This window comes from Eretmochelys imbricata, chromosome 10, assembly GCF_965152235.1.
Source record: "Eretmochelys imbricata isolate rEreImb1 chromosome 10, rEreImb1.hap1, whole genome shotgun sequence".
In the NCBI taxonomy this organism is placed as follows: domain Eukaryota; kingdom Metazoa; phylum Chordata; order Testudines; family Cheloniidae; genus Eretmochelys; species Eretmochelys imbricata.
This window is the reverse complement of record NC_135581.1, coordinates 79,214,572-79,240,660: the sequence shown is the minus strand read 5'-3', so window position 1 is coordinate 79,240,660 and position 26,089 is coordinate 79,214,572. Positions and strand designations below refer to the sequence as shown.

The 26,089-nt window shown below is 43.1% G+C and overlaps 1 protein-coding gene across 1 annotated transcript in view; it reads left to right on the top strand.

Annotated features, from left to right (window-relative positions):
- Nucleotides 1-15,559: 15,559 nt before the first annotated feature.
- Nucleotides 15,560-26,089, top strand: part of MEGF11 (multiple EGF like domains 11) — a 261,478-nt gene continuing 250,948 nt past the window's right edge. The window contains exon 1 of the mRNA XM_077828321.1: nt 15,560-15,620. Within this exon, the coding sequence (XP_077684447.1) occupies nt 15,560-15,620 (61 nt within the window). The remainder of the gene's footprint in view (nt 15,621-26,089) is intronic.

The following is a 26,089-nucleotide window of genomic DNA, read 5'->3' as shown; positions in this document are numbered from 1 at the left end:
TTTTTTGTATTTTTAAAATTAGATCATTAAAGATGTAAAATCAGAAGTATTGACCCCAAATGATATGTCCCAATTTCCTAGCATATTGATCTTGATCTACGTATACCTCGTTACCCTAGTGCCCCACAATCTTTAATGTATTTATCTTCCCAACAACCCTGAAGTGACTTGCCCAAGGGCGCACTGGAAGTCTGGGGTAGAGGAGAAATTTATAGATTCATAGATTCATAGATATTTAGGTCAGAAGGAACCATTATGATCATCTAGTCTGACCTCCTGCACAATGCAGGCCACAGAACTTCACCCACCACTCCTACAAAAAAAAAAAAACCTCACACCTATATCTGTGCTATTGAAGTCCTCAAATCGTAGTTTAAAGACTTCAAGGAGCAGAGAATCCTCCAGCAAGTGACCCGTGCCCCATGCTACAGAGGAAGGCGAAAAACCTCCAGGGCCTTCCAATCTGCCCTGGAGGAAAATTCCTTCCCGACCCCAAATATGGAGATCAGCTAAGCCCTGAGCATATGGGCAAGATTCATCAGCCAGATACTACAGAAAATTCTTTCCTGGGTAACTCAGATCTTACTCCATCTAATAACCCATCACAGGCCATTGGGCCTATTTACCATCAATATTTAATTACCAAAACCATGTTATCCCATCATACCATCTCCTCCATAAACTTATCGAGTTTAATCTTAAAGCCAGATAGATCTTTTGCCCCCACTGCTTCCCTTGGAAGGCTATTCCAAAACTTCACTCCTCTGATGGTTAGAAACCTTCGTCTAATTTCTAATCTAAATTTCCTAGTGGCCAGTTTGTATCCATTTGTTCTTGTGTCCATATTGGTACTGAGTTTAAATAATTCCTCTCCCTCTCCGGTATTTATACCTCTGATATATTTATAGAGAACAATCATATCTCCCCTCAACCTTCTTTTAGTTAGGCTAAACAAGCCAAGCTCCCTAAGTCTCCTTTCATAAGACAAGTTTTCCATTCCTCGGATCATCCTAGTAGCCCTTCTCTGTACCTGTTCCAGTTTGAATTCATCCTTCTTAAACATGGGAGACCAGAACTGCACACAGTATTCCACGTGAGGTCTCACCAGTGCCTTGTATAACGGTACTAAAACCTCCTTATCCCTACTGGAAATACCTCTCCTGATGCATCCCAAGACCACATTAGCTTTTTTCACAGCCATATCACATTGGCGGCTCATAGTCGTCCTATGATCAACCAATACTCCAAGGTCCTTTTCCTCCTCCGTTACTTCTAATTGATGCGTCCCTAGCTTATAACTAAAATTCTTGTTATTAATCCCTAAATGCATGACCTTACACTTCTCACTATTAAATTTCATCCTATTACTATTACTCCAGTTTACAAGGTCATCCAGATCCTCCTGTAGGGTATCCCTGTCCTTCTCTAAATTAACAATACCTCCCATCTTTATATCATCCGCAAAATTTGAACACAGATCATGGAGAAACTCCATGCGTTTCCAAAAATAATCTGCAATAGATTGATGAAACTTCTTCAGTTATTATTCATTCCATGGCGTTGGCTTTATCCTACAGTCCTCTATCCAGCCAAGCTCCCAATGATTTCAATGGAAGCTTTCTAAATGAGAGGGCTACTGAGTGCTGAACTAGGCTTTTACAGCCAGATTCATTGAAGGAATTTAGGTGCCTAATTCCTATTTAAACTAATGGGAGTTGGGGACCTAAATACTTTATATATAAAAAAAAAAAAATCTGGCCTTTAGATGTGTCTGCAGTATGGCCCATGTACTCTTCCTGGTAACAGTTTAAATTGACACTGAAATATTTTACAGGTGAGAAGTTCAAAGCTGCTTAATGGATTCGAATTCCCATTCCCATTAGAAATGGGCATCCTGATCCCCATGTCAGTTTTGGAAAACTCAGCTGATATCTCTCAGATAAAGTGCTAAGGGATGACAACAGGGCACCCTTTAAATACAATCAACCCCCCATATGGTTCGGGCTCCTATAGGGTTTTCTACAGTCTAAAAGAATCCCTTTAAAAATAGGCCTTGGTAAATATAATTTCTTCGATCTTCAAAGAGCAGATTCTGACCCTTGTGATGGCGCTGAGCAGCACTGAGCTCCAGGAGGAGTCCTGATGAAGTAGATTCTCTTCAAATTGAGCAAGAGAATCAGGACCTGGCACTTTACATGGTTTCACCCTCTCCCCCCGGCCCCCCGGATTTCTCAATAAATGGATAAACCCAGTAATCTTGTGTGTAATGTGTAACTTTTTGTGTAGTTGATAAAATGATTTATCCTGAAAACATGTGTTTCCTGTTGTTGCTGGGACATCTCTATGGTTGGAAGGACAGATTTTGTACTTGTGTATAAGGAGAGAGCAATTCTGGTGCTGGAAACAAGGGCAGACTGCTAGTTTTGTGCAGGGCTTGGGAACGAGCTAGCCCTGCACAATGGTGTGTGGGGTGTGTGTTGGCTCTCCCTCCCTTCTGCTCCTGTAGGCAAAAAAGGTCCCGTTCATGGTTACTCTATGGCTCTTTTATGCTAATTCAGATCTGGTCTAGGTCACTTTGCGCAGGCGCCCCCAGTGAACGAATCATATTAGGGCTTTTTGCAGAGGTGAGGGACATTCCTGTACCCCAGCTATTTCCAGCTGCTGGATTGCCCCCTTGAGGTCATAGGCAGAAAGCACAAGTTAAGGGAGCCCCATGGCTGCTCTAACCTACACTAGGGCCTGGTTGTGACTGCAGGGAATAAGGGAGGAGATGGATTATGACAGAAAGCATTATTTTTGCAGTGCAAATGAGAGCTGAACTCTTTCATACCCGTTATGTGCTGATCATAACTTGCCCTCAGTAGCAAAACTGGAATGGCAATGAATTCCAGAGGTTTAAGCGAAATGTCTTCGATTGTTAGCAGAAACATTTCCTTGCTGTGTATTCCTATTAACACCTTAGATAATAAATACAGGAATAATTCAGAAATCCAATGCCCAAATCCAGTGTTTATACTGATGGCTTTATCATTTGCACTTATCGAAGTCTGGACAATGAGAATCAATTGAGTTGGTTTCAGGTAATCAGTGTTTTAATGTTGGGTGACAGACATTTCCAGTAAAAGTTTACCTATTTTTAAAAACTACTTTTCAGGGGAGTTTAAAAACAAATCATGGAAACATTTCTATGGGTCTTGGCCAAGATTTTCAAACATGGCTAGTGATTTTGAGTCCCCCAAATTTTGGTCGGTCAACCAGAGACACCTTGAAGCGACTTGATTTTCAGAGTGCTCAGCAATGTCTGAATATTAGCCCCCTCTTATGGTGTCTCAAGTTGGTAACCATAAACTTGCTAGTCGGTTTTGAAACCCATGGCCAAGCTTCGCTTTTGTAACAGCCTGTTTTTAACAAGGTCTAGTGTGGAGCCAAGTGTCTGTTCAAGTGGTCCCTTGCTTAAACAAGCACAGAAACCTCAGATGGGGAGAAAGGACTGGGTTCTGTCTGTAGGAATCTTGATTCTTCTTTGACAGTAAAATGGTATGATCAACAAACACGCAGTCACTTTTCATACTTAGCTCAATGGTGTCTGTCTAATTCCTCATCTGCCTTAATTGAAATGGATAGTTCTGTTGTGTCTTGCAAAACTGCTCACATACATTTATGAGTAAACACCATAGTACCTTTAATCCAGTGCATATTGATTTTCCTATTCTGATTTTTGCTTATGTATGCTTGTTTCTCCCATTTCAAACTTAAGCCACTTCTGCTCCCCCTACCACTCTTTATTGACCTGTTTTTGTACCTCTTGACTGTTTGCAGTGCCCAACGAACTTTTGAAGAGCCCAGCTCTGCCAATGCAGCGTGCGTTCCTTAAAGCCCTGATAGTCTGTAGACACAGGATCCAGGAGGAATTTTCAACAACTGAGGTAAGGCAGTGTAACACAGATGCTTCTGCTTTGCTATAGGGTTTTTAGAGGAAGAAATATCTTTTTCTTCACTGCATTGGATGGAATCTCTGGACGTCTATGTCAAAAACATAGCTTAGGTTAGTTTTCTGAATCTACATTTAAGCACCTAAGGGAGAGAGTTTAAAAAGCACCTGGAGATTTAGGAGCATCAAAGCCCATTGAAAGGTCATTTTGAGTTTTGGGTGCTTTTAAAATCCTCTCCCTTAAAATACAAGTGTCCTGACTCTCACAAGTACTGGAGAACCCCAACCGTTACTGAAATCAATGGGACGTATGGGTGCCTGTAACGGGTGGCTACCCCACTCCTAAAATAGAAGGGGTAAAAGCAGCCCTGGAGAGGGCTGTGGCTGGGGATGGCTGACTGGGGAAGCAGCTGCAGCTGGGCCACGCCCCAATCAGGCCCTAGCTGGCCTGTATAAAAAGGCTGTGAGCCAAAGGCCCAAGGAGTCTCTCTCCAGGCTGGGAGAGAGCAGGGCCTGCCTGCCTGACACGGTACTGAGGGTGGTGCAGTGCTGGGGAAGGAGCAGGCTGAGCGCGGCTGCTCCAGGCTGGCAAGGCCCATAGAAGTACTGGGAGGCAGAGGAAGGCAACAGGTCCGAACTCCCTTGCCTATGATGAGTGGCCTTTACACTGCAGTTTGCCCCAGGGAGCAGGGGCTTGGTGATGATTGGCAGTAGCTCAGACTGAGGCAAGGTGGGGATAGTGTGTTGGGGGTTCCCCAGGATGGGGAGACCCAGAGGCAGAGTGTGGGGGTACTGCCAGGGGGCAGAACCCCAGAGAAAGGGGCACCAGGGTCTGTGAGGGACACGGGGGCCAGAGTTGTGCAGATCACCGGCCTGCAGAGGGTGCTCTGTGCTGGAAGGAGCTAATTCCCAAATGACCAGCAGGAGGCGCTGCAGGGGTGAGTCTGGAGCTTTACAGTGCCCAGCACCTTTGAAAAGGGAACATTTCTGCTACGTCTGTGCTCTACACACCAGGGGTTCTCTGCTTGTAGGCCTTGATCCTGCTAGGTGCTGTGTGGTCTCCGCTCATGTTACATATACTGAGGGTTAGGGGGAAACAATCTGTTTTTATCTGTGTTCGTGTGACACTTCATTCAATTTAAATGATTATCTGCATCTTCCAGTCTCTGCAAAACCAACCACGTTTCACCAACGAAGCATTTTGCAAAACGAACTCTCAGACAAATAAATCAATGGCTTGCCACTTAGTAGGTTTTCTGTAGCTAAGATTAGTGATTTAACAGGGAGAATGCATTACCATTCTGCTATGATGAAACCAGCGGAGTGGGTTTCAGGGTGCAGGATGAATAGTCCTGTGTTGGGACTATAGCTTAGGTCATTAAATTAATTCTAAAAAGAGCCTGGTATGTGAAAATGGCTTGATGTGTAACAGACACATGACTCAATCCATTGGGATTAACAGAGAGCAACACCATGGGAAAAATTATACCATGAACCTTTTGGACAGCAAGGACCCCTATTTTGCCAGATCATGCCTAGCCTTGAGCACCTTTAACTCCCAGAGCAAGCCTCTGGGGCTCCATGTTGGCCAGCCAGTCACAACCATCCCTGATGGTGGGCCATCTGATTGTGGGCCAGGAGTGCAACCAAAGAACCCACTGATTGGCTGGCTTGTAGGACTGAGCCTTGAGGGGGGAGATTTGGAAAGGCACAAATGGAAATCTTTGAAATTCCCTCCCTTGTTGAAATTCTCTCCCTGTTGTTCCTCATTTTCCCTGCTTTGAGCTGGACCAGACTGAGGTTTTTAGCTGTGGCTTTAGGGCTCTGTCTGGCATCTGATGTATTTGGGATGCTGATATGAGTGGTTACCGGCAATAACCCACTGCGTTTCCTAGAGTGCATGGGCAGCCTGGTGAGATGGTTTCATTTCTACCACCCTGCATGACAAAGATCACGGCTTTGTCTGCTCTCAGGCTGAGGGCAGTTAGCCTTCACAAGAGGACTAGTTTCTGAGGGTCAGATTGTGCTCAGGCTTGCATGCAGCACTGAGGCCAGGTACCAGGCCAGTCCTTGGACTCCCAAAGCACAAGGGGAGATGCAGCACAAGGGCTCACTTGCCTCCACGTCCACCAGAAGAGTGGAGAGGGAGGAACTGCTTCCTGCATCAGTGCTCCCTCTTCCCTCCAGCAATGAAGGGCTCCCTACAATGCAAGTGCCTCAACACAGCCTATGGCTTAATAGCCGTGTTCCTGCCCTCAGTTCTTACTGCCTTTGGTCATTCTGCAGCTGGGGAAGGTAGGGCCAGACATACGAAGGTATTTAGATCCTTAAAGGTGCAGAGCGGGGTTTACAAAAGGACCTGAAATCAGTGGGACTTAGGAGCTTTTGTAAATCCCACTAGGCACCTAAATACCTTTCAGTTTGGCCCTTAATCTGTTGGGGGATGGATTACCTCAAAAAACCCACTTTATGGGCTGCCAGGTTTTGGCCTGGTGTCTGCTGTAGCTGTAGGGCATTGTCAGACATGCTGGTCTGGGTCAGATGGCCAGGGCTGTGCAGACTAGTAGTCTGGGTCCATCTACGAACCATGAGAAGTCCCTGCACTTTCTCATTAAGCTCAAGGAGCTGCCAACCGTTAGGAGCCTGGCTGCACTTGCTCTTTGCTGTGAGTACTGTCTACACTCATATCGATTAGTTATGTCTTTAATAAAATTGTGGTCAGTGTGCTCCTTTCCCTTAGAAGGGTGTCGTATCCTCCTTAAGCAGTGTACCCACGGCATTAAAGGAGCACAGGGATGTGGCGTATATTATACTGAACAATGAAAATATAGTTTAGCATAGCATAGCAGGTCGTTGTCTTAGTTCTGTTTGGGTGATAGTTTTTAATATGTGATCCTAATTTTAGAGAGTTTATATTACAAGAGTTAGAATAAAAATCTGGCCTTAGAGAGATCTTTTCTATCCAGTGGGATGAAAGTAAAATATTTCATAAACGTTAGGGTAAGAGCCACTCTGGATAAATGAGGATTATGCTGTATTTGGAGAGTTGCATATTTCTGATCTATAATCTGATTTAAAAGGTTGGGGAAATTCCTTGCAGAAAGCAGTGTATTTATAAACAAATAATAAAACAGTATTAAAAGTTCAGAAAAGTGTTTTGAATCTTTCTTGCAATACATTCTAAAATCCCTCCTTGTTCCAAGTGCTATTTTGCATTACAAGGAGTGATAATTTAGGTGTTTGAGTTAGAAAAACCATTGGCATTTTATCACTTTAGGAATCTAACTGAGCATTAGGAGAGTTACTGGATTTAACACGGCTGTTGTGGATAGATGAGAGAAGATTATTCTTCTGTCCTTCATTAATTTAATGAGAAACACATACTTTAGTGTTGCTGAGAATCTAGCAAACTGGGGAAAAATTGTGTGTTGATTAAAAAATTTAAAAAATCCCCTGGAAGATTGCCTTTACTTCAGTGGGTTTGCCCTGTACTTCCTTTGACTGTTTCTTTTGTTTAGACCTTAATCTTTCCTTTAAAACTCTTTATACAACATTACTTTTTATCAAAGCCAAAGCAAATCTACATGGGGTAAATTGCAACTGATAAAAATAGTGATCACTAGAGCTGGTCCTCTGTTCTTGAGAATTATTCAAATGGTAGCTAATCAGTGCAATATACTGGGTGCATCTTTGTAGATATTCTTGTTAAAGAACCACCCTTATATTACATTGTGCATTTCTGAGGCACATTACGTTTCAAGATGACATACTGTTCTCTAGGAAGAAATGTTAAGCTGCTCTCAGCAAACTTTTAAACACCGGCATGGGTAGGCCTTTATTGTACAAGCCCTTGCAGGTGAGCAGCTGGGAGGTCAATGGTGTTTTCCTCCATGCCCAGGCAGGGTGTGGGGGCAGTTCTGGTTAAACACTCTGCACTGAGGAAGTAAGACTGAGATCTTCTCATGACCAGCTCCCTTCATCTCTTGAGTGCAGGACAGGAGAGTCTTTCCATGGATTTCAATAAGCTTTGGAGCAGGTGTGGGTGGGAAATGGGCAAGCCTGAATAGAGACAGGCTTAAGTGCATTCTTCACTCGTTAGCATGCTGACTTTGCTATGTGTTCCTCTCTTTACTAGAGCGACCAGACAGGAATAGCTTTGGAGCCTCACAGCAAGGGCCTGATCCCAAGCCCACTGAAATCAATGGGATTCTTTCCATCTTGTTCTCTGGGCTCTGGATCAGGCCCCAATATGGGATCAGCTTTCCCTGCTTATCCCTCTCTTGTTCATTTTACTTTGTGCTTATATGCGCAACGCAACATCTGTGCTGGGCAGGATCAACCCCTTAATGTGGTCTTTATGCCAGTCCCTGCAGTGAGGTAATGTAATGAGAGCCATGTGTTTTGTAGATAGCAGAAGGGAGATCTGTTCTGTTGCTAGGGGAAGCCTGCTGGAAGTGTCTGAGGTTAAGTTATGGAACCATGTTGATTACAGCGCTGTATTAGAGGAGGACATATTTATGTTAAATGCCTGAAATGGAAATTGGAATTTTATTGTTCACTGAGTTTTAATACTTTATTTCCTTAAGAGACTGCATCGTTGGATGCAGTGTGACATATTAGCCCCAAGTTTTCCATCCCAGCTTTCCATTGGTAGTCGTTTTGAGAAGTCTAGATTAGTAGATCGAAGTATGTAGCCTCGATGTAAAGAAGAAGTCTGCAAACCCTTTTCCCAGGCCAGTCGGGGTTGAGACAGTTGATGCAAGGAGTGTGAAGAGGTTACAGAAGAGCCTATGGAATCGTATCCTACTTCGCTTGCTCATTTTCATAGTCTCTTTGAAAGCTGCTCTCATGAATAAGATAAGAGGAATTTGGCCCTAGGTGATTTTCAGTTAACCTCCGTGACCACAACACTGACAGATACAGTGTATTCAATTTATATTGATCTATGTAGAAATCTTCATCAGTACAAATATCCTTATAACATCGATTAGATGGCGAAGAATCCAAACCAAATGAGTTCTGGCATTTCTACTGCAGACGTTCAACATGGCTATCATTTATTTCATCATTAGCAGGACATGGTGCAATCAGCTGACCTCTGTCACTCTAAATGGACGCCTCTTAATAAAAGCTGAAAAGTGAATTGATTTTCCCTCAGTCATGTAATAAGCATATGTCTTTGAGATCTAGTCTACTCTGATACATGTAAATCCCATTAAAATTAATGGGAGTGGGTTTCACCCCTGGGCTGATAGGAGTATAGATTATTTTAATGGCTCAATTATTTACTTTATTTGTGAAAGCAGCCTTAATGATCTTTGGTATCAAAAATGTTCTTAGGGAGAATCATGGGTATTGATATCTTGGGTAGCTTCACCCTCAAATTTAAGCTCAAACCTACTGAAATCTGCTTAGATTCATAACTTTAGGACATGCCTCCTCACTGCATCCTTAATGGTGGGCTGATTGCCTTTTTGCAGGTATCAGCCCCACTATTAAGGTTGTGTTGAGATTTTCACTTAAAGCAGAAGTTAAATCCTCTTCAAACATACATGAATAATAAAATGTATCCCGCACAGATTTACGGCAATGGCTCTGATTAGAGGATAAATTTTCTGAGAATTTTCCAGTAAATCTATAAATTAGTTCGAGTTATAAGCATGTTAATATAGTTTCTTTAAGAAATTATTTGGTGAGTCTCATCTGTTTTTTTCCAGAGCTCTCCAGTAAATACATCCCTGATTGCTCAGTTCTGAATATTGACTCGTCTAGATTGTAGCAAAATATGAGGCATAGGCCACTTACTGACTTTATTATGATGTCAGTATTTTATTTATTAATATTTCTACTCATAAACCTTTCTGTCCACACCATGATAATAAATAACTGTCACTTAGAAATATTGTTTACAGTTCATTGTGAGTGTGAGGAAGGGGATCAAAATGAGTTTGTGCTGAAGTTCAGGCCTAGCGTTGGGAAATATTACGCAGATGTTCTTTCATAGAGATCTATTAATGAACATTGTTTTGTTCTCTTCCTCTAGAAACAAGGATGGTGGTCTGCATACTGTTGTGGTGGATTCTAAAAGTGCTTACCCTGTCTTTCTTGCTGAAAACGACTCTGTCCTTAAATCCAGATGATCCCAATGTTTGTAGTCACTGGGAAAGGTAATGTATAAGCAGTGTCTTCTTTGTTAGATAGCCAGTTCAGATTTGTTCACTGTAAAGGCAGAATTATCACCTGGAGTCAAATTCTGTCACCACCCTGCATGAACAGACACTGATCTATGCTGCAGAGGCAACATTAGTGAGCACCTGTCTGGATTCAGAGCATCCAAAATAATCAGCGCCAGGGCTATGCATGAGGGAACATAGTACCATACTGCTTATCTTCTGTCCTGCTCTGGAATGCTCCTTCGTGTACAGGAGCTCTCTCCGTGCATTCAGGGTTTCAGTCTCTCTCCCTCTTCAATTACGGGGTGCAGATTTCCAGGCAGGTGGCTGAGCGCAGTGCTTGCCAGCGTTGGCACTAAGTATTGATCCTTTGTTGGTACAACGTGCAGGTTTGTATTGTGCATTCTGAACTTCTTAGTTTCACCTGCGGAATTCCCATCGACATCAGTGAAAGTTCTGCATGTGAGACGAAGGCAGAATATGCAACACAGACCTCTAGACTAGAGAGCTCTGTGCGCTAGAGACCCCAATTGTGAATTAGGATAGTTTTGCTCACAACACATCTTTGTTATAGTGATAGGCTCTCATCCCATAACTGGGTCTGTGCAGGTGGGCTCTTGTGTCTGCATGGAGCCCTTTTGCCTTCAGTGGGGCTCCATATGGATGCAGGGGTCCATTTGCAGAGACCACAGATACTAAAGTTGCTGCACTTTTAGGTTTAACTCAGGGAGCTTCCATCCCAGTTACGTGTGTTATTCCAATGTAGGAGTGAATGGGGCCCTAACATTTCTCCGTAGCTCATACTACAGCAAGCATGGATCCTGTAACCAGAGTAAATATGTCTATGTCGCACAGTGGCATTTCTGAAGTTCATTATGGTTTGATTTTTGGAGGTTTTTGTTAGAGCGTGAAGTGGCTTACAGGACAAATGCAGCTGCAAAGAGAAGCATGTTCATGTGCAGAAATGGTATTTTGCAGTCCTGATTTGGGAGATGCATTCAGAGCACAGGAATAAAATATTGATTTTGTGTGAAGAAAGTCAGCAACCTAGAGGCCCAGTGAAGGAGAAACAAAAATTAAATAGCAAAATTGATTGTTTGTACTGACCAAGACGACTGTGTTACTTTGATGTTAATAAATCAACCGAAAAAGATTAAGTTGGTGTAAGGCTGGGTAACCAATAAGATCATAAAATAATAATAAAGATTCGTGAATGTTATTGCTTTACATTAATAACGAGCAATGTAAATAAAAAGCCCACCACCAACAAAAACCTCCAGCAAGTTGTTATACAGAGAACAAAAGTGATTGTCTTGTGGAAGCCCGGGCTGCCCAGGTAGTAGGGAAATACGACCGGTAGATCAATGTATTAATCGCCCGATCAACTGACTTCAATGGGAGTCAACTCTCCAGGCAAATATTTTGACATTGTTGGTTATTAAGAGTGCAGTTCTGAAGCCTTTAATCATGCAAGCAGTCCCATTGAGTACAATGGGATTGCTTGCGTGATCAAGACCACTGATTTAATTAAGGGCTTGCAGGATTTAGCTCATAGGTCCAGGTTCTGCAGTGAGCAAAGCCAGGGTGCAGGGAAGATCTGTGCAGGATCCGGTCCTTAGGGTGCACGATTCTCAGCTTTGTGTTTGACTGTCTGGCAACACGCGCACCTAGGAGGCTATGGGTAGAATTTTTGAAAGCATTTAAGTGATCTAGGAGCACTGTGTCACAATTCAACAAACTGCCCCAGTATTTCCCCTCCTTGTTCCCTTAAGGACACCCAAACCTAGGCTCCCAATTCCTCAGCTGTCACCTATCTTGGGTAGAAACCCACGTCTTCCCCCCCTCCACACTTCTGACTGGGATTTTTCCAGGCTGCCAAGTTCCCTGCTTACAGTGAGTTGTCCCCAGCAAGTCACACTGCCTGAAGAGTCTGCACTTTGCTTTCTCTGTGAAGGCTTATGAACAGCTGGAATTGCCAGCCATTAAAAATTACCACATGGCTCTTTATAAGCAAGTACCTTTATTCTTAAGGTGAAAGCCTTTCAGAGAAAATGTACTGAAAACAATAAAAGAACCTACACACATGCTGATAAGCTTACCAGAGATCATCCCAACTCCAACAAGGGCTTTGGTCGGAGTCAGTCCTTCACACCCCACCAAGGGTTCTTTCTGTTGTTATAAGTTGGTAACAGCTTTAGCTCAGACCAGGCACACCCATGAATAGGTTAGTCTTTCCTTTACACATCTTGGCCTTTAATCTTCAGGTTATAAGACTGACAGTGGCCCTCTCCTTAGGGTGCAGCTTCAAAAGTCTGGGTTTTTGCATTACTAGAGGTGGGAAATTTGCATTCACCTCCCCCTAGAGATTCCCCAGGCTAACATTGGACACTGTTGGTCCCAAAAGTCCATTTTTGTCTGGCCCATTGTTCAGTGTAGTTCTTTCCAGTTTATAGCATTTCCCAGGGTTCAAATCCCATCTGCCCTGCTAGAGAAGTTGCATGCAGTCCCAGCCCACAATAATACGTAACCTTTGCATTTAATACAAATGGACTCCAAAGATGCTTAAAACTTAATTCAGTAAGGTTCTTCAAGGATGCTGTCGGAAATTGCCATACCTCTCACTCTCACATCAATGGGATTTGTGCTTCTAAGTCACTTAAACTCTTGAAAATACCAGCCTCAACTAAATAAATATAATTAATAATAGTGAAGTAGTACCTGTTGCACAAAATAAGTAATATGTAGGGATGGGGGATGACTGCTGACATCTTACCAATGTCTTCGGTCTTTGTAATTTTTAACCAGTTTACCCAATTTCTGCACATTGCAATCTGTTCAGGTCTGTAAAAGATATCACGTTCTGTCCAAATCTCAAAACCTTACCATGCCCAGACAGCACTTAACTCATAATTTTATGATCTGCAATTAGTTCCCAGGTTATTTCTGCTACAAATTACATAGGATTAAATTTGTGCAGTTTAAAAATAAACACCCTTGAGACCCTTTATAAATTATCCCCAGTTTGATTGGTGCTCCCAATATTTGTTGAAGTAATGATGCTCCTTCATCATAAAATGAAATGTAAGAATCCCACCATGCTGGTAAAACTCAGCAGCATTAAGTTAGTATGTGCTCACATTAGCATTTTGGTATGCAAGCAAAAATTAACAGTCCTAATAGGAAGACCCCTGATATGATTTAAAGACATGGAGCATTTTTTTAGATCTTCTAAGCCAAACCATTTTGCTCTACATAAGTTTTGTTTTAGAAAAAGTAAAGTGTGTACCTGTTGCCCTTCCCAGCTTTTAAAACACGTAATGCATTTTTGGGGAACATTTATTCTTAACTCCAAAAGAAGTGGATTTTTAAATCAGTTGGAAATATTCCATAAATGTCTAAGTTGTGCCTTATATGCAATGGTCCGAGCTGGGAGCAGAAGCTCTAGGAGGGATTCTGCCTCTAGGTGAAAGTGGGGAGGAAAAGGAGGACGATGTCTTTGGGCTTTGGATCAGGCCCATAGTTCCCAAGGCTGTTGATTTAGTTATTTCTCAGGCTGGAATTAGGTGTGGGCGCAGGTCAAGGAAGCAGAGTTTTTCTTTCACGTTGTAAAGAACTGCCTTTCCCTCTTTTTCATTGTCTGTTCCTAGCTATGCCGTGACAGTGCAGGAATCTTATGCTCACCCTTTCGATCAGATCTATTATACGAGATGTACTGATATACTGAACTGGTTCAAGTGCACTAGACATCGGTAAGTGCTGTTACCAAGATATTTTAATCTATTTTGCCTTTTCATCTCCCCGTATACCCACAGCTTTGTGTTACCTTCCTGATACCAAAGGAAACACAGGCTTTTCTGCAACAAAATCCTCCTGACTAATGATATGTATTTCAGAAGACTTTGCACTGAGAAATCCAGAGTTCAGGGCAATTTAGGAAACCAGGAGAGGGACAGTGACTCTCTCCTGAACTTTGATCCAGCTACATTAGGGGTTCTCAGACTGGGAGCCCTCAGGGGATTGCAAGGTTATTACATGGGGGGTCGCGAGCTGTCAGCCTCCACCCCAAACCCCGCTTTGCCTCCAGCATTTATAATGGTGTTAAATATATAAAAAAGTGTTCTTCATTTATAAGGGGGGTCGCACTCAAAGGCTTGCTATGTGAAAGGGGTCACCAGTACAAAAGTTTGAGAACCACTGAGCTACATAAAGTAGTTCGATTGCCTAGTGCAAGATGGGACCAAATGGCTTGGAATGTGTCACAGAGTCTTTCTTTCTCTTTTAGACTGTTATTTTGAATGTGGGTCAGGTTGGTGATGACTAGAAATGGGACCAAGCTACAAAGTTTGCAGCCAAATCTGAAGTTGAAGTTCCCATAACTTTGGAGTTTGGGGCCCATCTCCATCTCTAGCATGGAGTGAAAGGTGTTGCCATCTGATCAGATTCTCCTGGGTGGTGTGAAATCAGCTATTGGCAGCTTGGCTCCCAGTAGAAAGCCATTTAAATAAACACCCAGCTCAATTGATCCTCTTGTGGGGTCTCCTCCTGCCAGCAGCTACTAATTGGTCTCGATTCCCATTGACTCAGTGGCAACTGAGGGCGCTCAACACCTTGTAGGTTTGGAACTCCATTTTAGTTTCTGTGGTCTGGTGCCCAGAATTGGCCACAGAAGTTGAACTGCTCATGCCAAGACTATTGTTTTGGCTGGAGTGTAGCAGACTAGGTGGGTTTGACTTGTCGAATAGAAAGAACATCAAAGGCAGAGCCAAAGTACATTTTCCAAAGTATTGTCCTCTCTGCTGCATGGACAAAGCTAAAACTCCTATTGTGGCTTTTTTTTTTTTTTTTTTTGCATTAGCGGCTGCTGATCGGGAAAGCTGCCTTACGGTGCTTTCTTGATTGCAGTGTTACGCCATCTTGCAAGGGAGTGAAGTCTGGGAATAATTACCGAGTGGAGACAATACACTTTGGGGGTTAATTTCCCCATCTACTGTAACGAGCTAGAGATACAGCTTGCCTCGCAATAGATCCTTGTGTGGCATACTGAAAAGGTAGTTTCCATAGAAGATTGTGTTGATCCCATCGCTGATAGCTGGCCTTGCTGAAACACAGAAGAACGGTTATTCTTGAAAAAGCTGCTTGACCTCTCTTTAGTTCTGTGACAATGTTCTCAGATAGTAGTACCAAGAAGGGCTATGTAGACTGATAGTTGCGAATACTGTGTTTATAATACATGTTCTATTGCAAGTTTCAAAATACATATTGATTTTTTAATGGTGTTTTTTTAATATCAAAAGCCTTCATGCATTTTAAAGTAATTATTGAATGCTCTCCTTGCTATAATTTAACACAAATATAATTCCAACCGTAGGCATTGATTTCCAATACTGTCAAATGGCTTTCTGTCTTGCAATTTAGAATAAGTTATAAAACAGCATATCGAAGAGGACTAAGAACAATGTATCGGCGAAGATCTCAGTGCTGCCCTGGATATTATGAAAGTGGAGACTTCTGCATACGTATGTATACCATTTGGATTCATACATTACAATTAAAAAATATCTTCACCCAGAAGGTGCAGAAAAATCAAAGATGCTAATACAATAGTAATCAATAAAATTGAGGGCTGATTTCAGAGCTACTGAGCATCCACCGCTCCTTCAACTTCAGTTAGAATTGTGGGTGCTCAGCATCTCTGAAGGTCAGATCTTTACAGTCTGAGGCCCTGATTCAGGAAATCATTCCAGTTCAGGACAGTACTTCAGCACACACTTAACTTTAAGCACATGCCTAAATCTCAGATAGTTTGCATTAGTGTTAGGTGCCAGATGTTTGCCACATTACTTTAAAAAATAGTAATACTCTGAGTTTCCAACCAAAATAGCAGGGCATGATAGCACAGTGTATCTTTCTGGTATAACATTTGTCTACCTGGTTCTTTCTCTTTCTAATGTGTCATGTCCCACACTGGTTTTGTCCATATTCATTTTCAAGAGCTATTTCCACTCTAAAGATCAGGTTCTTCACTGATCCTTAACTGCAGTCATCACAGAACCCACCAAAGGGAATTCCCCTCTTGTTCTAGGAGAGTGACTTAGATGGAGCAGATTGTGTGGTCTTTATTTTCACTGTTAAAAAAAGCTGTATTTTTTAAAATTTCAGAGTAACTAATATGCATGAATCTATCCGAGCTATCCCAAGGTAAAAACACAGAAGTCCAGGCACATCAGTTTTACCAGAAGGTATACAGCTCTATACACCTTGCAGGGGTTAATCTCAGTGAGTTTATCTCACATTAAAACTGAAGTGCCCCGTCTTCACTATGTTTTACCAAGGGATAGCTCTCACTCATTTATGTGCATTGGTTTCCCTGAAGTGCAAAATACACCCTTTTCAACACTGAAGACAACTTAGGTCCTTCCCATCTCTTCCCCGTCTCATCCACCACCCCGTCTTTGTTGTCTTTAACCATCCTGCCACTTTCTGTTGTGTTTTTTGTGTTTTTTTTTTTTTAAACATGGTGATCACTACCCTGCTACTGTCACTGGACCCTCTCTCTCCTAGAGGCTTAAAGTATCCTGCTCCCTCCCATGGCAGAATTCCCAAGAAGAGATCAGGGGTCACTGAGAAATTAATCTCATTGAATTCCCTTCCAATGCTGCCTTAATGAGAGGAGGGGGAATAGTTTGGAGACTGGATTCACCCTCCAAACGACACAGATCCCGGGTCCCACTGGGGAAATGAAGCTCCAGCCACTGCAGAAGAGATGCATCTCCACATTGCTTCACTCAGCCAGTCCTTTAAAATCTATTTCATTAGGATTAGTGGGAGTCGATGGCATGTGGCGAGGGGAGACTATATCCCACAGTGTGTATGATGATCAAAAGAAAGTTTGATTAAAAAACAGTGTGTAGATTAAAGGCTAATTGGGTCTTCTTTCATTAATAGCAGCCTTTATTTCTTGCAAAAGTTAAATAGCTTTGTAATTAACAATGACATGCTTAGGCTGCTGAAGGCTGAGTTAAACTCTCTATTTCTGGCTCTTTCTTGGATTAAAAGCAGGAGAGAAGGCTTTTTTGTTATTTGATTCTTTTCCCCTCTTGTTTGTTGTCCCTTTAAAGAGGAATGTCAGATTCTTTTTTCTCACCTGTTGTGTTGGTATTTCCAGTGTGAATTAGCACTGATATAATCTAGCTTACTTAGTCTTAACTACTCAAGTAATCCAGAGATGCTTGGCTCTGCCTTTCGTTCGGTGGTGCCTTTTTTCACCCTTCTCATGTCAGTGATGATGATGCACTATGAAAAGTGGTAGATAGGGAGGGGGTCAGATACTTTTCTTTTTTGAATTGTAAGTCCACCCAATTCTGCATTGTCTAGTTGGAGTGAGATCTCTTTGGGACAGGGACCAGTCTTTTTACATGTCTGTAAAATGCATAGAACAGTTCAGAGTGCAGTGTAACAGTAATTGCTAATTCAGTGTCCTGTCTCTGCTAGGTTCTCATCTTAGTTCCTTGAAGTCCCCAAGAAAACTCCCATTGCCTTCAGCAGGAGTGCAAGCTGGCCTCTGTGGCTGGGATCATTTTGTTAGTGATGAATTTGGGATACAATAAATCAAAGGATTGACCTTGTTGCTAAGGAGTTGGACTAACATTGGCAGCTGCTGTGTAGTCATTCCTGCTCACGAAACTCTGGCCGAATCGTTTGGTTACAACTTATATGACCCCTCGCTAGTTAAATACTGGTAATTTTTCAACAGAGTGCCATTGGGGCTGAATTGTACTGAGCAGAGTGCTGCTTTTCCATTATAGAGGAATGTTTATTAGGAAGTGCATTGAGCCCATCAATCTCATTTTATTGGTGACCTAAGATGGATGCGACTCACGTCCAGAGGTGAAAGGCTAGAGAATTAACCTACTTCAGCATCTTACCATATAGCTTTGGGAATTTAACTTTGAGGGAGGAGTTTGTCTTTGTGGCATTTGCTTTTATTGCCTCACTAGGCAAGATTAAAAAACAAAACAATCAGACATGAAAAGTGCACACTTTTTTCCCCCATTGGTGTCTTAAAAATGGTCCCTACCAGTCTGGGAGTTGTACAAAATGATTTCCCCCTCTCTACATATATTTATACGTGACAGAGCTTTCCACTGAGCTGCCTCTGAAGACAAACTGCATCCTCCGGGTAGTAGATTAGAGCAACTATGATTTAGTATACTTTGTTTGCTAAGGGAAGCTTTTGGCGAAGCAAGTGCATAAACTACAGAATCTTTTTTTGAAACAACAAGGGTTCAAATGCCCTTCAGGAAGGATTTTTAAATTGTACCAACTAGATTAGCATCTGTGGTAAATAAAGCAGCTTTGAATGCTTCCTACTGCTTTAAAAAAGAACGTTACATGGGTCTTTTGTTGTTTTGCCCTTTGAGCAGAGCGTAATTGAGGATTTCCCTTTAAAAAGTGCGGCAGGTGGAAAGAGCCCCTAATTCACTAAATGGACTGCTTTTTGTCTGGGAGACCAGTGCTTTCTTCAGTCTGTCCCTTTTAATCTTTTCTTGCAGATCAGATTTATATAAAGCATCCACAGGAGAAATTTGTCCTAGGTAGCACAAGGGGCAGAGATCCAGGCATTACAAAAGTGTAGGGGAAGGCAGAAAGCACCATATTCTCCCCACCACCCCAACCCTTGTATATTGATCCTTGGCAGGAAAAAAAGTCAAAGGGGACAGGACAAAGGAAATTCACTTTTTCTTCATATTTTGGGTTATGGAGTATTTCAATTACCAGATGGCTTTTTATTTTTAATTTTCAAGGCTAGTATTCTGTTTCCATTCACTTTCTCATATCTATCCCTATGCAATGTGACTGGATGGCTCAGAGGTTCGATAATGGCAAACGGAGTTCTTTAGCTCGAGGTTGTTGGTTCAAACCTGACCCAGGTCAGTCGTGTCTGAACCTGGTTGTGTCGTGGTGGTGCTCTCTGGGATGAAGCTAGGTGATCTTAGCTTGCCTCCCGTGGGCAATTATTTGTGTTACAAAACTATTGTCAGTATTACGACTGATTGGCCCCCTTCCTAGCAGTCTTGATAGAGAAACTGTGGATTTCACTGGTGGAATCTCTACTCTGTCAGCCAGAGTGGTGCTCCATCACGGTCCGTTGAGGCACATGAGGATGTTTGTGGTTCTGTCAGTTGCCAGCTCAAGTTGTAACCTTTGAATTCTCTTTCGAGCAAATGAAGAATGACGTTCCCATCAGACAGAGGACGGGGAGCTGCGCTTGCCAGGTGTGGGGGCAGCCTATGAGCACAGCAGGGCCTGCCTGATTCACTAGAGGAAGTCAAGAAGTCTCTTAAGCCCAACGGCTGCAACTAATCTCTGGTTGCTCAATGCTTATGCCCACAGCTACGATTTCTTCTGTGCCTGCCTTGTTCCCAGCCTTCTTCCAGCCCTGCTCCTGCCCAGTCTGTTCCAGCCCTGCTTCCCTACTGGAGTTCTGGCTTTGGTTCCTGACTCTGGCTCAGACCCTTTGGCTCTGATTACTGGCTGTGACCCCTGGCTTCAGTTTCTTGCTCCTGCTCTGATCACTAGATCTGATTCCAGTTCCAGCTACTAGGCCTGACCACCCACATCTGGGTTCCTGACAGTTATTACAATAGTAAGATAAGGTGGTATTATGTATGAGTGAGTTTTGGAAATGGATTTTTATCATGATTTTTAAATAGTATATTCCATAACTAATATTTTAAATAATATCAGCGACAAATTGCCATATATAATTTTGTATTCTACTCGTGTGACAATTCATACCTTAGCATTATGCTGGGTTTACAATATTGCATATATGGTGTCATTTTATTTAAAAAAAATTATATGAAAATATTGTTTTGTTGGAGCCATCTGGCCTGATTGTGAAACATCTGTGCAGTAGAAGTAACAATTCTAAAGCTTCCTGCCATCTGGATGAATTCCAATACTTGCAGTTTGATGCATGTGATGCAACAACGCACTGACACAGCAGTCAAGGGTTCTTATGATGAAATGAAAAATAGTAGTGTCTGTGATCAGTGTAAAAGTCGGACAGTTGAGGAAAATTCTGAATCAGCAGTTTGAACTTCCTGAATAGTCATAGCAGTTGGTTGTATCATGTCAGATTTGTTGATTTCCTCCCCCCCCAGCCCGTGGATCATTAAAATCTTAAATGTTGGCCTGTGATTTTAAATTTCTCTGGCCAGCAGTCCTGTAACTTAAAGTATATTTTCTAAGGGTATGTCTACACTACGAAATTAGGTCGAATTTATAGAAGTCGGTTTTTTAGAAATCGTTTTTATATAGTCGAGTGTGTGTGTCCCCACAGAAAATGCTCTAAGTGCATTAAGTGCATTATCTCGGCGGAGCGCTTCCACAGTACCGAGGCAAGTGTCGACTTCTGGAGTGTTGCACTGTGGGTAGCTATCCCACAGTTCCCGCAGTCTCCGGAAATGAGATTCAAAAGTTCGCGGTTCTTTTCCTGTCTACCTGGCCAGTGCATCTGAGTTGAGAGTGCTGTCCAGAGCGGTCACAGTGGAGCACTCTGGGATAGCTCCCGGAGGCCAATACCATCGAATTGTGTCCACAGTACCCCAAATTCGAGCCGGCAAGGCCGATTTAAGCGCTAATCCACTTGTCAGGGGTGGAGTAAGGAAATCGATTTTAAGAGCCCTTTAAGTCGAAAAAAAGGGCTTCATCGTGTGGACGGGTGCAGGTTTACATCGATTTAACGCTGCTAAATTCGACCTAAAGTCCTAGTGTAGACCAGGGCTATGTCTTAACAGGTTTCAAACAATATTTTTTTCATCTTTGTAGAAATGTGTTATGCCAGTGTTAGTGGTTTTTGTAAGAGCCTTTGTGATACGTTATTCAGGCACCCAGCATTCTGTGCATCAATAATGCCTCATAAATAAATGGAAATGATATAACCATACATAAACACTTTATAGCAGGGAACATATATGCTCTCTCTCTCTGATTTTATAGGTGTGTGTTTCTGTGGGTGTCTGTGTGTACACACACACACACATGGTGTGGAAGGCCATTGTTCCTGTGGCCTTAGTAACTATGGAATTGAAGTGACAATGGGAAACACGTTCTCAGCTCAGATAGAACACAGTTTGTTTGGAATTCCTCCTTTTATGCCCACTTTGTGTGTAACTTCACACAGGTTCTCCTGGGCTGAGTAACAGGGATACACAAGAACTCTCCCCCTCCCCACCAGCCTTCCTAGCTACACATGCCTTTGGAGCAGTGTTCTTAGTTCCTGTCCCTGCTGAGTCTTTCCTCCAAGGGACTAGCTCCCCATTCTCTATCCTTCCTAGCTGGGTCCTGCTCTCTGCAGGCTGGCCCTCCCCCAGCCCCTCTGTATGGGTGCTAAGGAGAATCGCTGTAGAGCGGCTCAGACAGCTGCCTTGCCCCTTTCAGTCTCTCATTGAGCTCAGGCTGATGTTCCTGTCTCCCAGCATGCCTGGTTCTTGATCACATGCTCCCATCCCTGTGCTTGCTCATTCCCTTTACCTTGGGAGGCAGGCAAGAGTGAGCCCCAGCCCTCTTAAAGGGCCAGCATACCCTGTGATTCAGACAAGGTATGGGGCAACTATTAAGGTAAGGGAGAGTGTGCGGACCTCATTGGTGAAGATGTGTCAGGCATGATTCTATTCTCCTTATGCCATTGTAAATTAAGAGTAATTCCCTTGAGGTCAAGGGAGTTACACTAGTGTAAGTGAGAGGATAATGAGGTCCCACCAAGGGAAGGTGATATGGAGAAGGTGGGGTGGAAGGAGGACACTTCGTGGACATGAAAAGAGAGAGGAGTGGAGGAGAAGAATGTAACAGCAGAAGGGGTGGTGTGAGGCTATAGAAAGTCTCAAAGTTGATAAACATTTAAAGAAAAAATTAAGGCACCCTGGTTATCTGGGAAAAGGAGGTAGAATGACTTGCTATTTCTGTAGAATGACAAGAGAAACACTTTTCTGCATACTCCAGGCTGTAGGCAGGAAATACAACAATCGAAGGACACAACAGGCGGGATCAAGGTTAAACAATGCTCACGCGTGTATTTGGGTTAGCAGCGCTCCAGTGCAGGGGGGGTTTGTGGGAAGCAAACATGAAAGAGTCACAGATACAGTCAAATGTGAATTCACTTTCAAAGTCAAATATCCAAGCATATATTTCTTCGGTTTAGTTGCTTAGTTCTAGGTAGCCCTTTAAATGGAGAGTTCCCAAAGACAGCTGGTGCAAATCGGCATAGTTCCATCAAAGTCAATGGAGTCTGTGTATTGCCTTTGAGGCTTTATGTAACCTTCTCCCCGCTACACTTCTGCTTTAATATCTCTCTGCTCCCCACCTCATTCTTGAGTCTTCTCCCGCTTTCCTCTCCCTCTGTCTTCGCTGCTCTTCAGGGGTGTTATGCTGATTTGCTCTAGTGAAGGATCTATACGGAATAAGACAATTACTGGATTATAATGCGTGCCATGTGATTATTGAGAAATCATCGTAAGTGATAATTGCCACCAATGCAATCAATTCACGTTTATTATGGGCTTGTCAATCCTCAGTCAGTAACTGAGTTAGTCCGGTCTGTGTCAGTTCCCATTTTTTGCTCCCCTTGCATGAATAACGGTTGTATATGAATCTTCGAATTACAGTTTAATGCAAAGAAGTTTTAAGCTATATTGTTGGCTCTGGCAGCCAGAGCTGCTGTGCTGTTTGTGGCTTGTGGGGCTGACACCCTGCTGCGGGAGGTGCAGCATGTCCGTCCTTCAGCATCCGTGTAGTGCTATCCGGTGCGGAGCAAGGCCGTGGTCCATTTGGCATGGGTGGTGCTGCTGATGGTTCTCACCGTGGCCCACATGTTGCAGTCCAAGGCCTAGGTTGCTCGGCCCATAGTCATGCTGATAAGCACCTACTTGCACGAGTGGTTGCATGAGGTGAGTGCAAGCAGCAGGATTCTGGCTGTCCCTATGTGGACAAGCTCCCTTGCGTCACTGCCTCCTTGCACGCTCGTGTGTGAGGCGCTTACCCTTAGTGGGCACGGTGAAACTCCAGAAGATGGCAAACGTTTTCACCCCGAAAAGGAATTGTGACTGTGATGGATAGTCTGGGAGCGTGGAGACATCTTGAAATCAAGAAGGTTGAAAAGCAAGAGGGCGTGTGAAATGAAATACATGTTTTAAATTAAAGTTGTTTTCTTAACCACTCCTTTCCGTCCCTCTCTAATGGAATTATTTTCCTCTGCTCTGATGTAGTTTTAGAGCGGGGAGGTGGGGGTGGGGGAGGAGGGGCAGGGAGGAGAGAGAGAAATAGCAAGTAAATCCAGTTAACCTTTAAAAAGCACTCCTAGTGCACATACAAAATCTGAGCTAGCATCTTTTTCACTTTCTCCTATTGTAGTCTCCTCCAGCTGTGACCCTCCCCTGACTGGTTCCTGGTTCTTTGTCATACAATAGCTTCCCTGATGTTTAGAGCTATCAGAAGTAGGGGGACAAATCTCAAACAGATTCCCTTGTTGATTCAGAAGAAGAGCTACGGGTAACCTGGGTCAATTTTTTTTCTTCCCATTTTTGGCTGCCTTATACCTTTTTAAACTCTAACTGAAAATGAATCAATATCACTACAAGGACGTTTGACGAGCATATAAAACAGAAGAAAAGTGACATACGACAGTGCCATATCTGATAAAACAGGGTCATCAATAGGACCCTCAGTGAACTTTCATGTGTTTACTTAGTCTTCGTATACATCCGATGAAGTGAGCTGTAGCTCACAAAAGCTTACGCTCAAATAAATTGGTTAGTCTCTAAGGTGCCGCAAGTCCTCCTGTTCTTTTTGCGGATACAGACTAACACGGCTGCTACTCTGAAACTTGTAAGCTCTGTTATTCTAATGGCAACAGAGAACCATTCAGAAAGCTGGTGTGGAACAATCTTTCAGATTTCCCAAGATAATTTAATAACCTATATATGCCATTCTCCACTTCCACCTTAAATTGTGAACGCAGAAATCATATACAGTGTTTCCCCTTTACATTACCATTAGGAACTTGCATGTGAGGAATGATTCTTTTGTCTTATCACTTCCTCTGAATTCCTTACCACAGGTCCTGCTGATATTAAGCTTGCTGGGAAGCAGTGACGCCAGATGAGCCTGTCACTTCAAGTATTAAGTCCAAATGGTTCCATACAGTGACATTAGTTATGCTGTGCAGTATACTGCATGATGTCTTATGAAAACCACCAGGCTCCTATACAGCTTAATGCAAATAGATTGTATTTTAATTATTAAACAGGCCTTCAAAATGTGTGTGGAACTTAGCAAGTAACCACGGAGGGTGAAATTGTGTCTTAAAAAAAAGCCTGTGATTTAGGAGATGAAGTCCCATTTTCAAAAGTGACTTAGGGTCAGATTTGCAAAAGTATTTAGGTGCCTAAAGATGCTTAGTGGGATTTCCAAAAGTGCCTTGGCACTGAACTCCCATTGAAATCAAGGAGCACTAAATTCACTTAAAATCTCAGCAACAAGAATTAAAGATGAGCATAGATAAACGAAATGTTGACTGCAGGGAGTTTGGATCTGATCTCACTAACTGCTGAAGCCAACAAAAGTTTGCCCTTGGATCGGATTCTGCCTCCCTTCCCCCGTGACTAGTGAGCTCTCAGCATAAGTGACAGAGGTAGAATCTGGCTCATAGACTTCACTGGGAGCAGGAGCACGTCTCTTGTCTTTATACAGGACTGTAAAGAACCAAACCTACTTTTGCAATATGAGCCTGATGTTTTCAAAGGTGCTGAGTACTTGCAGCAGCTCCTGTTGACTTCTCTGGGAATTGTGGGTGCTCAGCATCTATGAGAGCAAACCCCCAAAACAACGATATGTGCTGGTGGGAAGAGTGAAACTAACTGGCCCACTGCTGCTTGCAATGGTGCTCTTGGTGGCCATGCTAGCTTTCAGTGTATTCATATAGTGCTGTAAGTTCTGTGCGTTCAGCATTCATCACTTCGGCCCTGTGGAAGGTAATGGAGCAAAGGAGCAGGAAACTTTAGTAACAAAAAGTAAACTTAAAAATGTGTGATGGGTTGAAATGGCCAGAGGAAGTGACTTCAGGGCACATGTCATTTGTAGGTTTTTAGGGGAGCCATTCATGAAATTGGTGCTCAGTCGTTTCTGGTTCCCTGCTTGTTTTCAGTCAGGGAACGGGGTGAAATGGGCTAATTGCTCGGAAAGCAGAGCTCTGAAAATCCACATATCTCCATAGCCCATTTTTGTGGCCCGTGGATGGAGGCGGACCCAGATTTTATATCTAAAGCCCTGCAAATCTGCCGATCGCTGCTTTATACCCGCTGAGCACTCCTGTGGATTGTAGATTGGATGTGAATACACATTTTGTATCCGCACTGGGCTCTATTGAAAAGCATCTGTTAGCAATTCTGAACTGAGTGCTGTGTAAAAGAACCCATAAGACATCAAAACAGATGTCCGGTTCTCCTCTCCCCCGTGTGGTTTTACTGTATCTGTAATCAAGATCCACCTAGAGCTAGATCACCATGGAGAAATCTATATTTGCTGCAGGGCCAGGCCTGGTATAAACTCCTCTCTGGACTGCATACAGAGACACTGCCAATGCTTTCCTCTTACAGACTTTTTTCTGTAAGACTGTAGCATTTCACTTTAAATGCACATGTGGTTGTGTCTTGGGACTATACACACCCTGGTGGTTTGGCAGCCAAGGGTTAATGAAGCAATGGTCTGTTCAATCAGAGCTGATTGGCAGCCCCACACAGCAGCTGTGAGGATAAGAGGGCAGGGTGGTGGCCAGAGAGACTGAAAAGGGATTTTTGCAGCAGACTGAGAAGCTTCCAGAAAATCCAACACTCCAGAGGCTGGGGGAGCCTACAGAACAGGAGAGGTAGGCAGGAGCTTAGGGAGCAGCAAGGGATTGCGAAAGGCTGGCTCTGGCTGCGCCAAA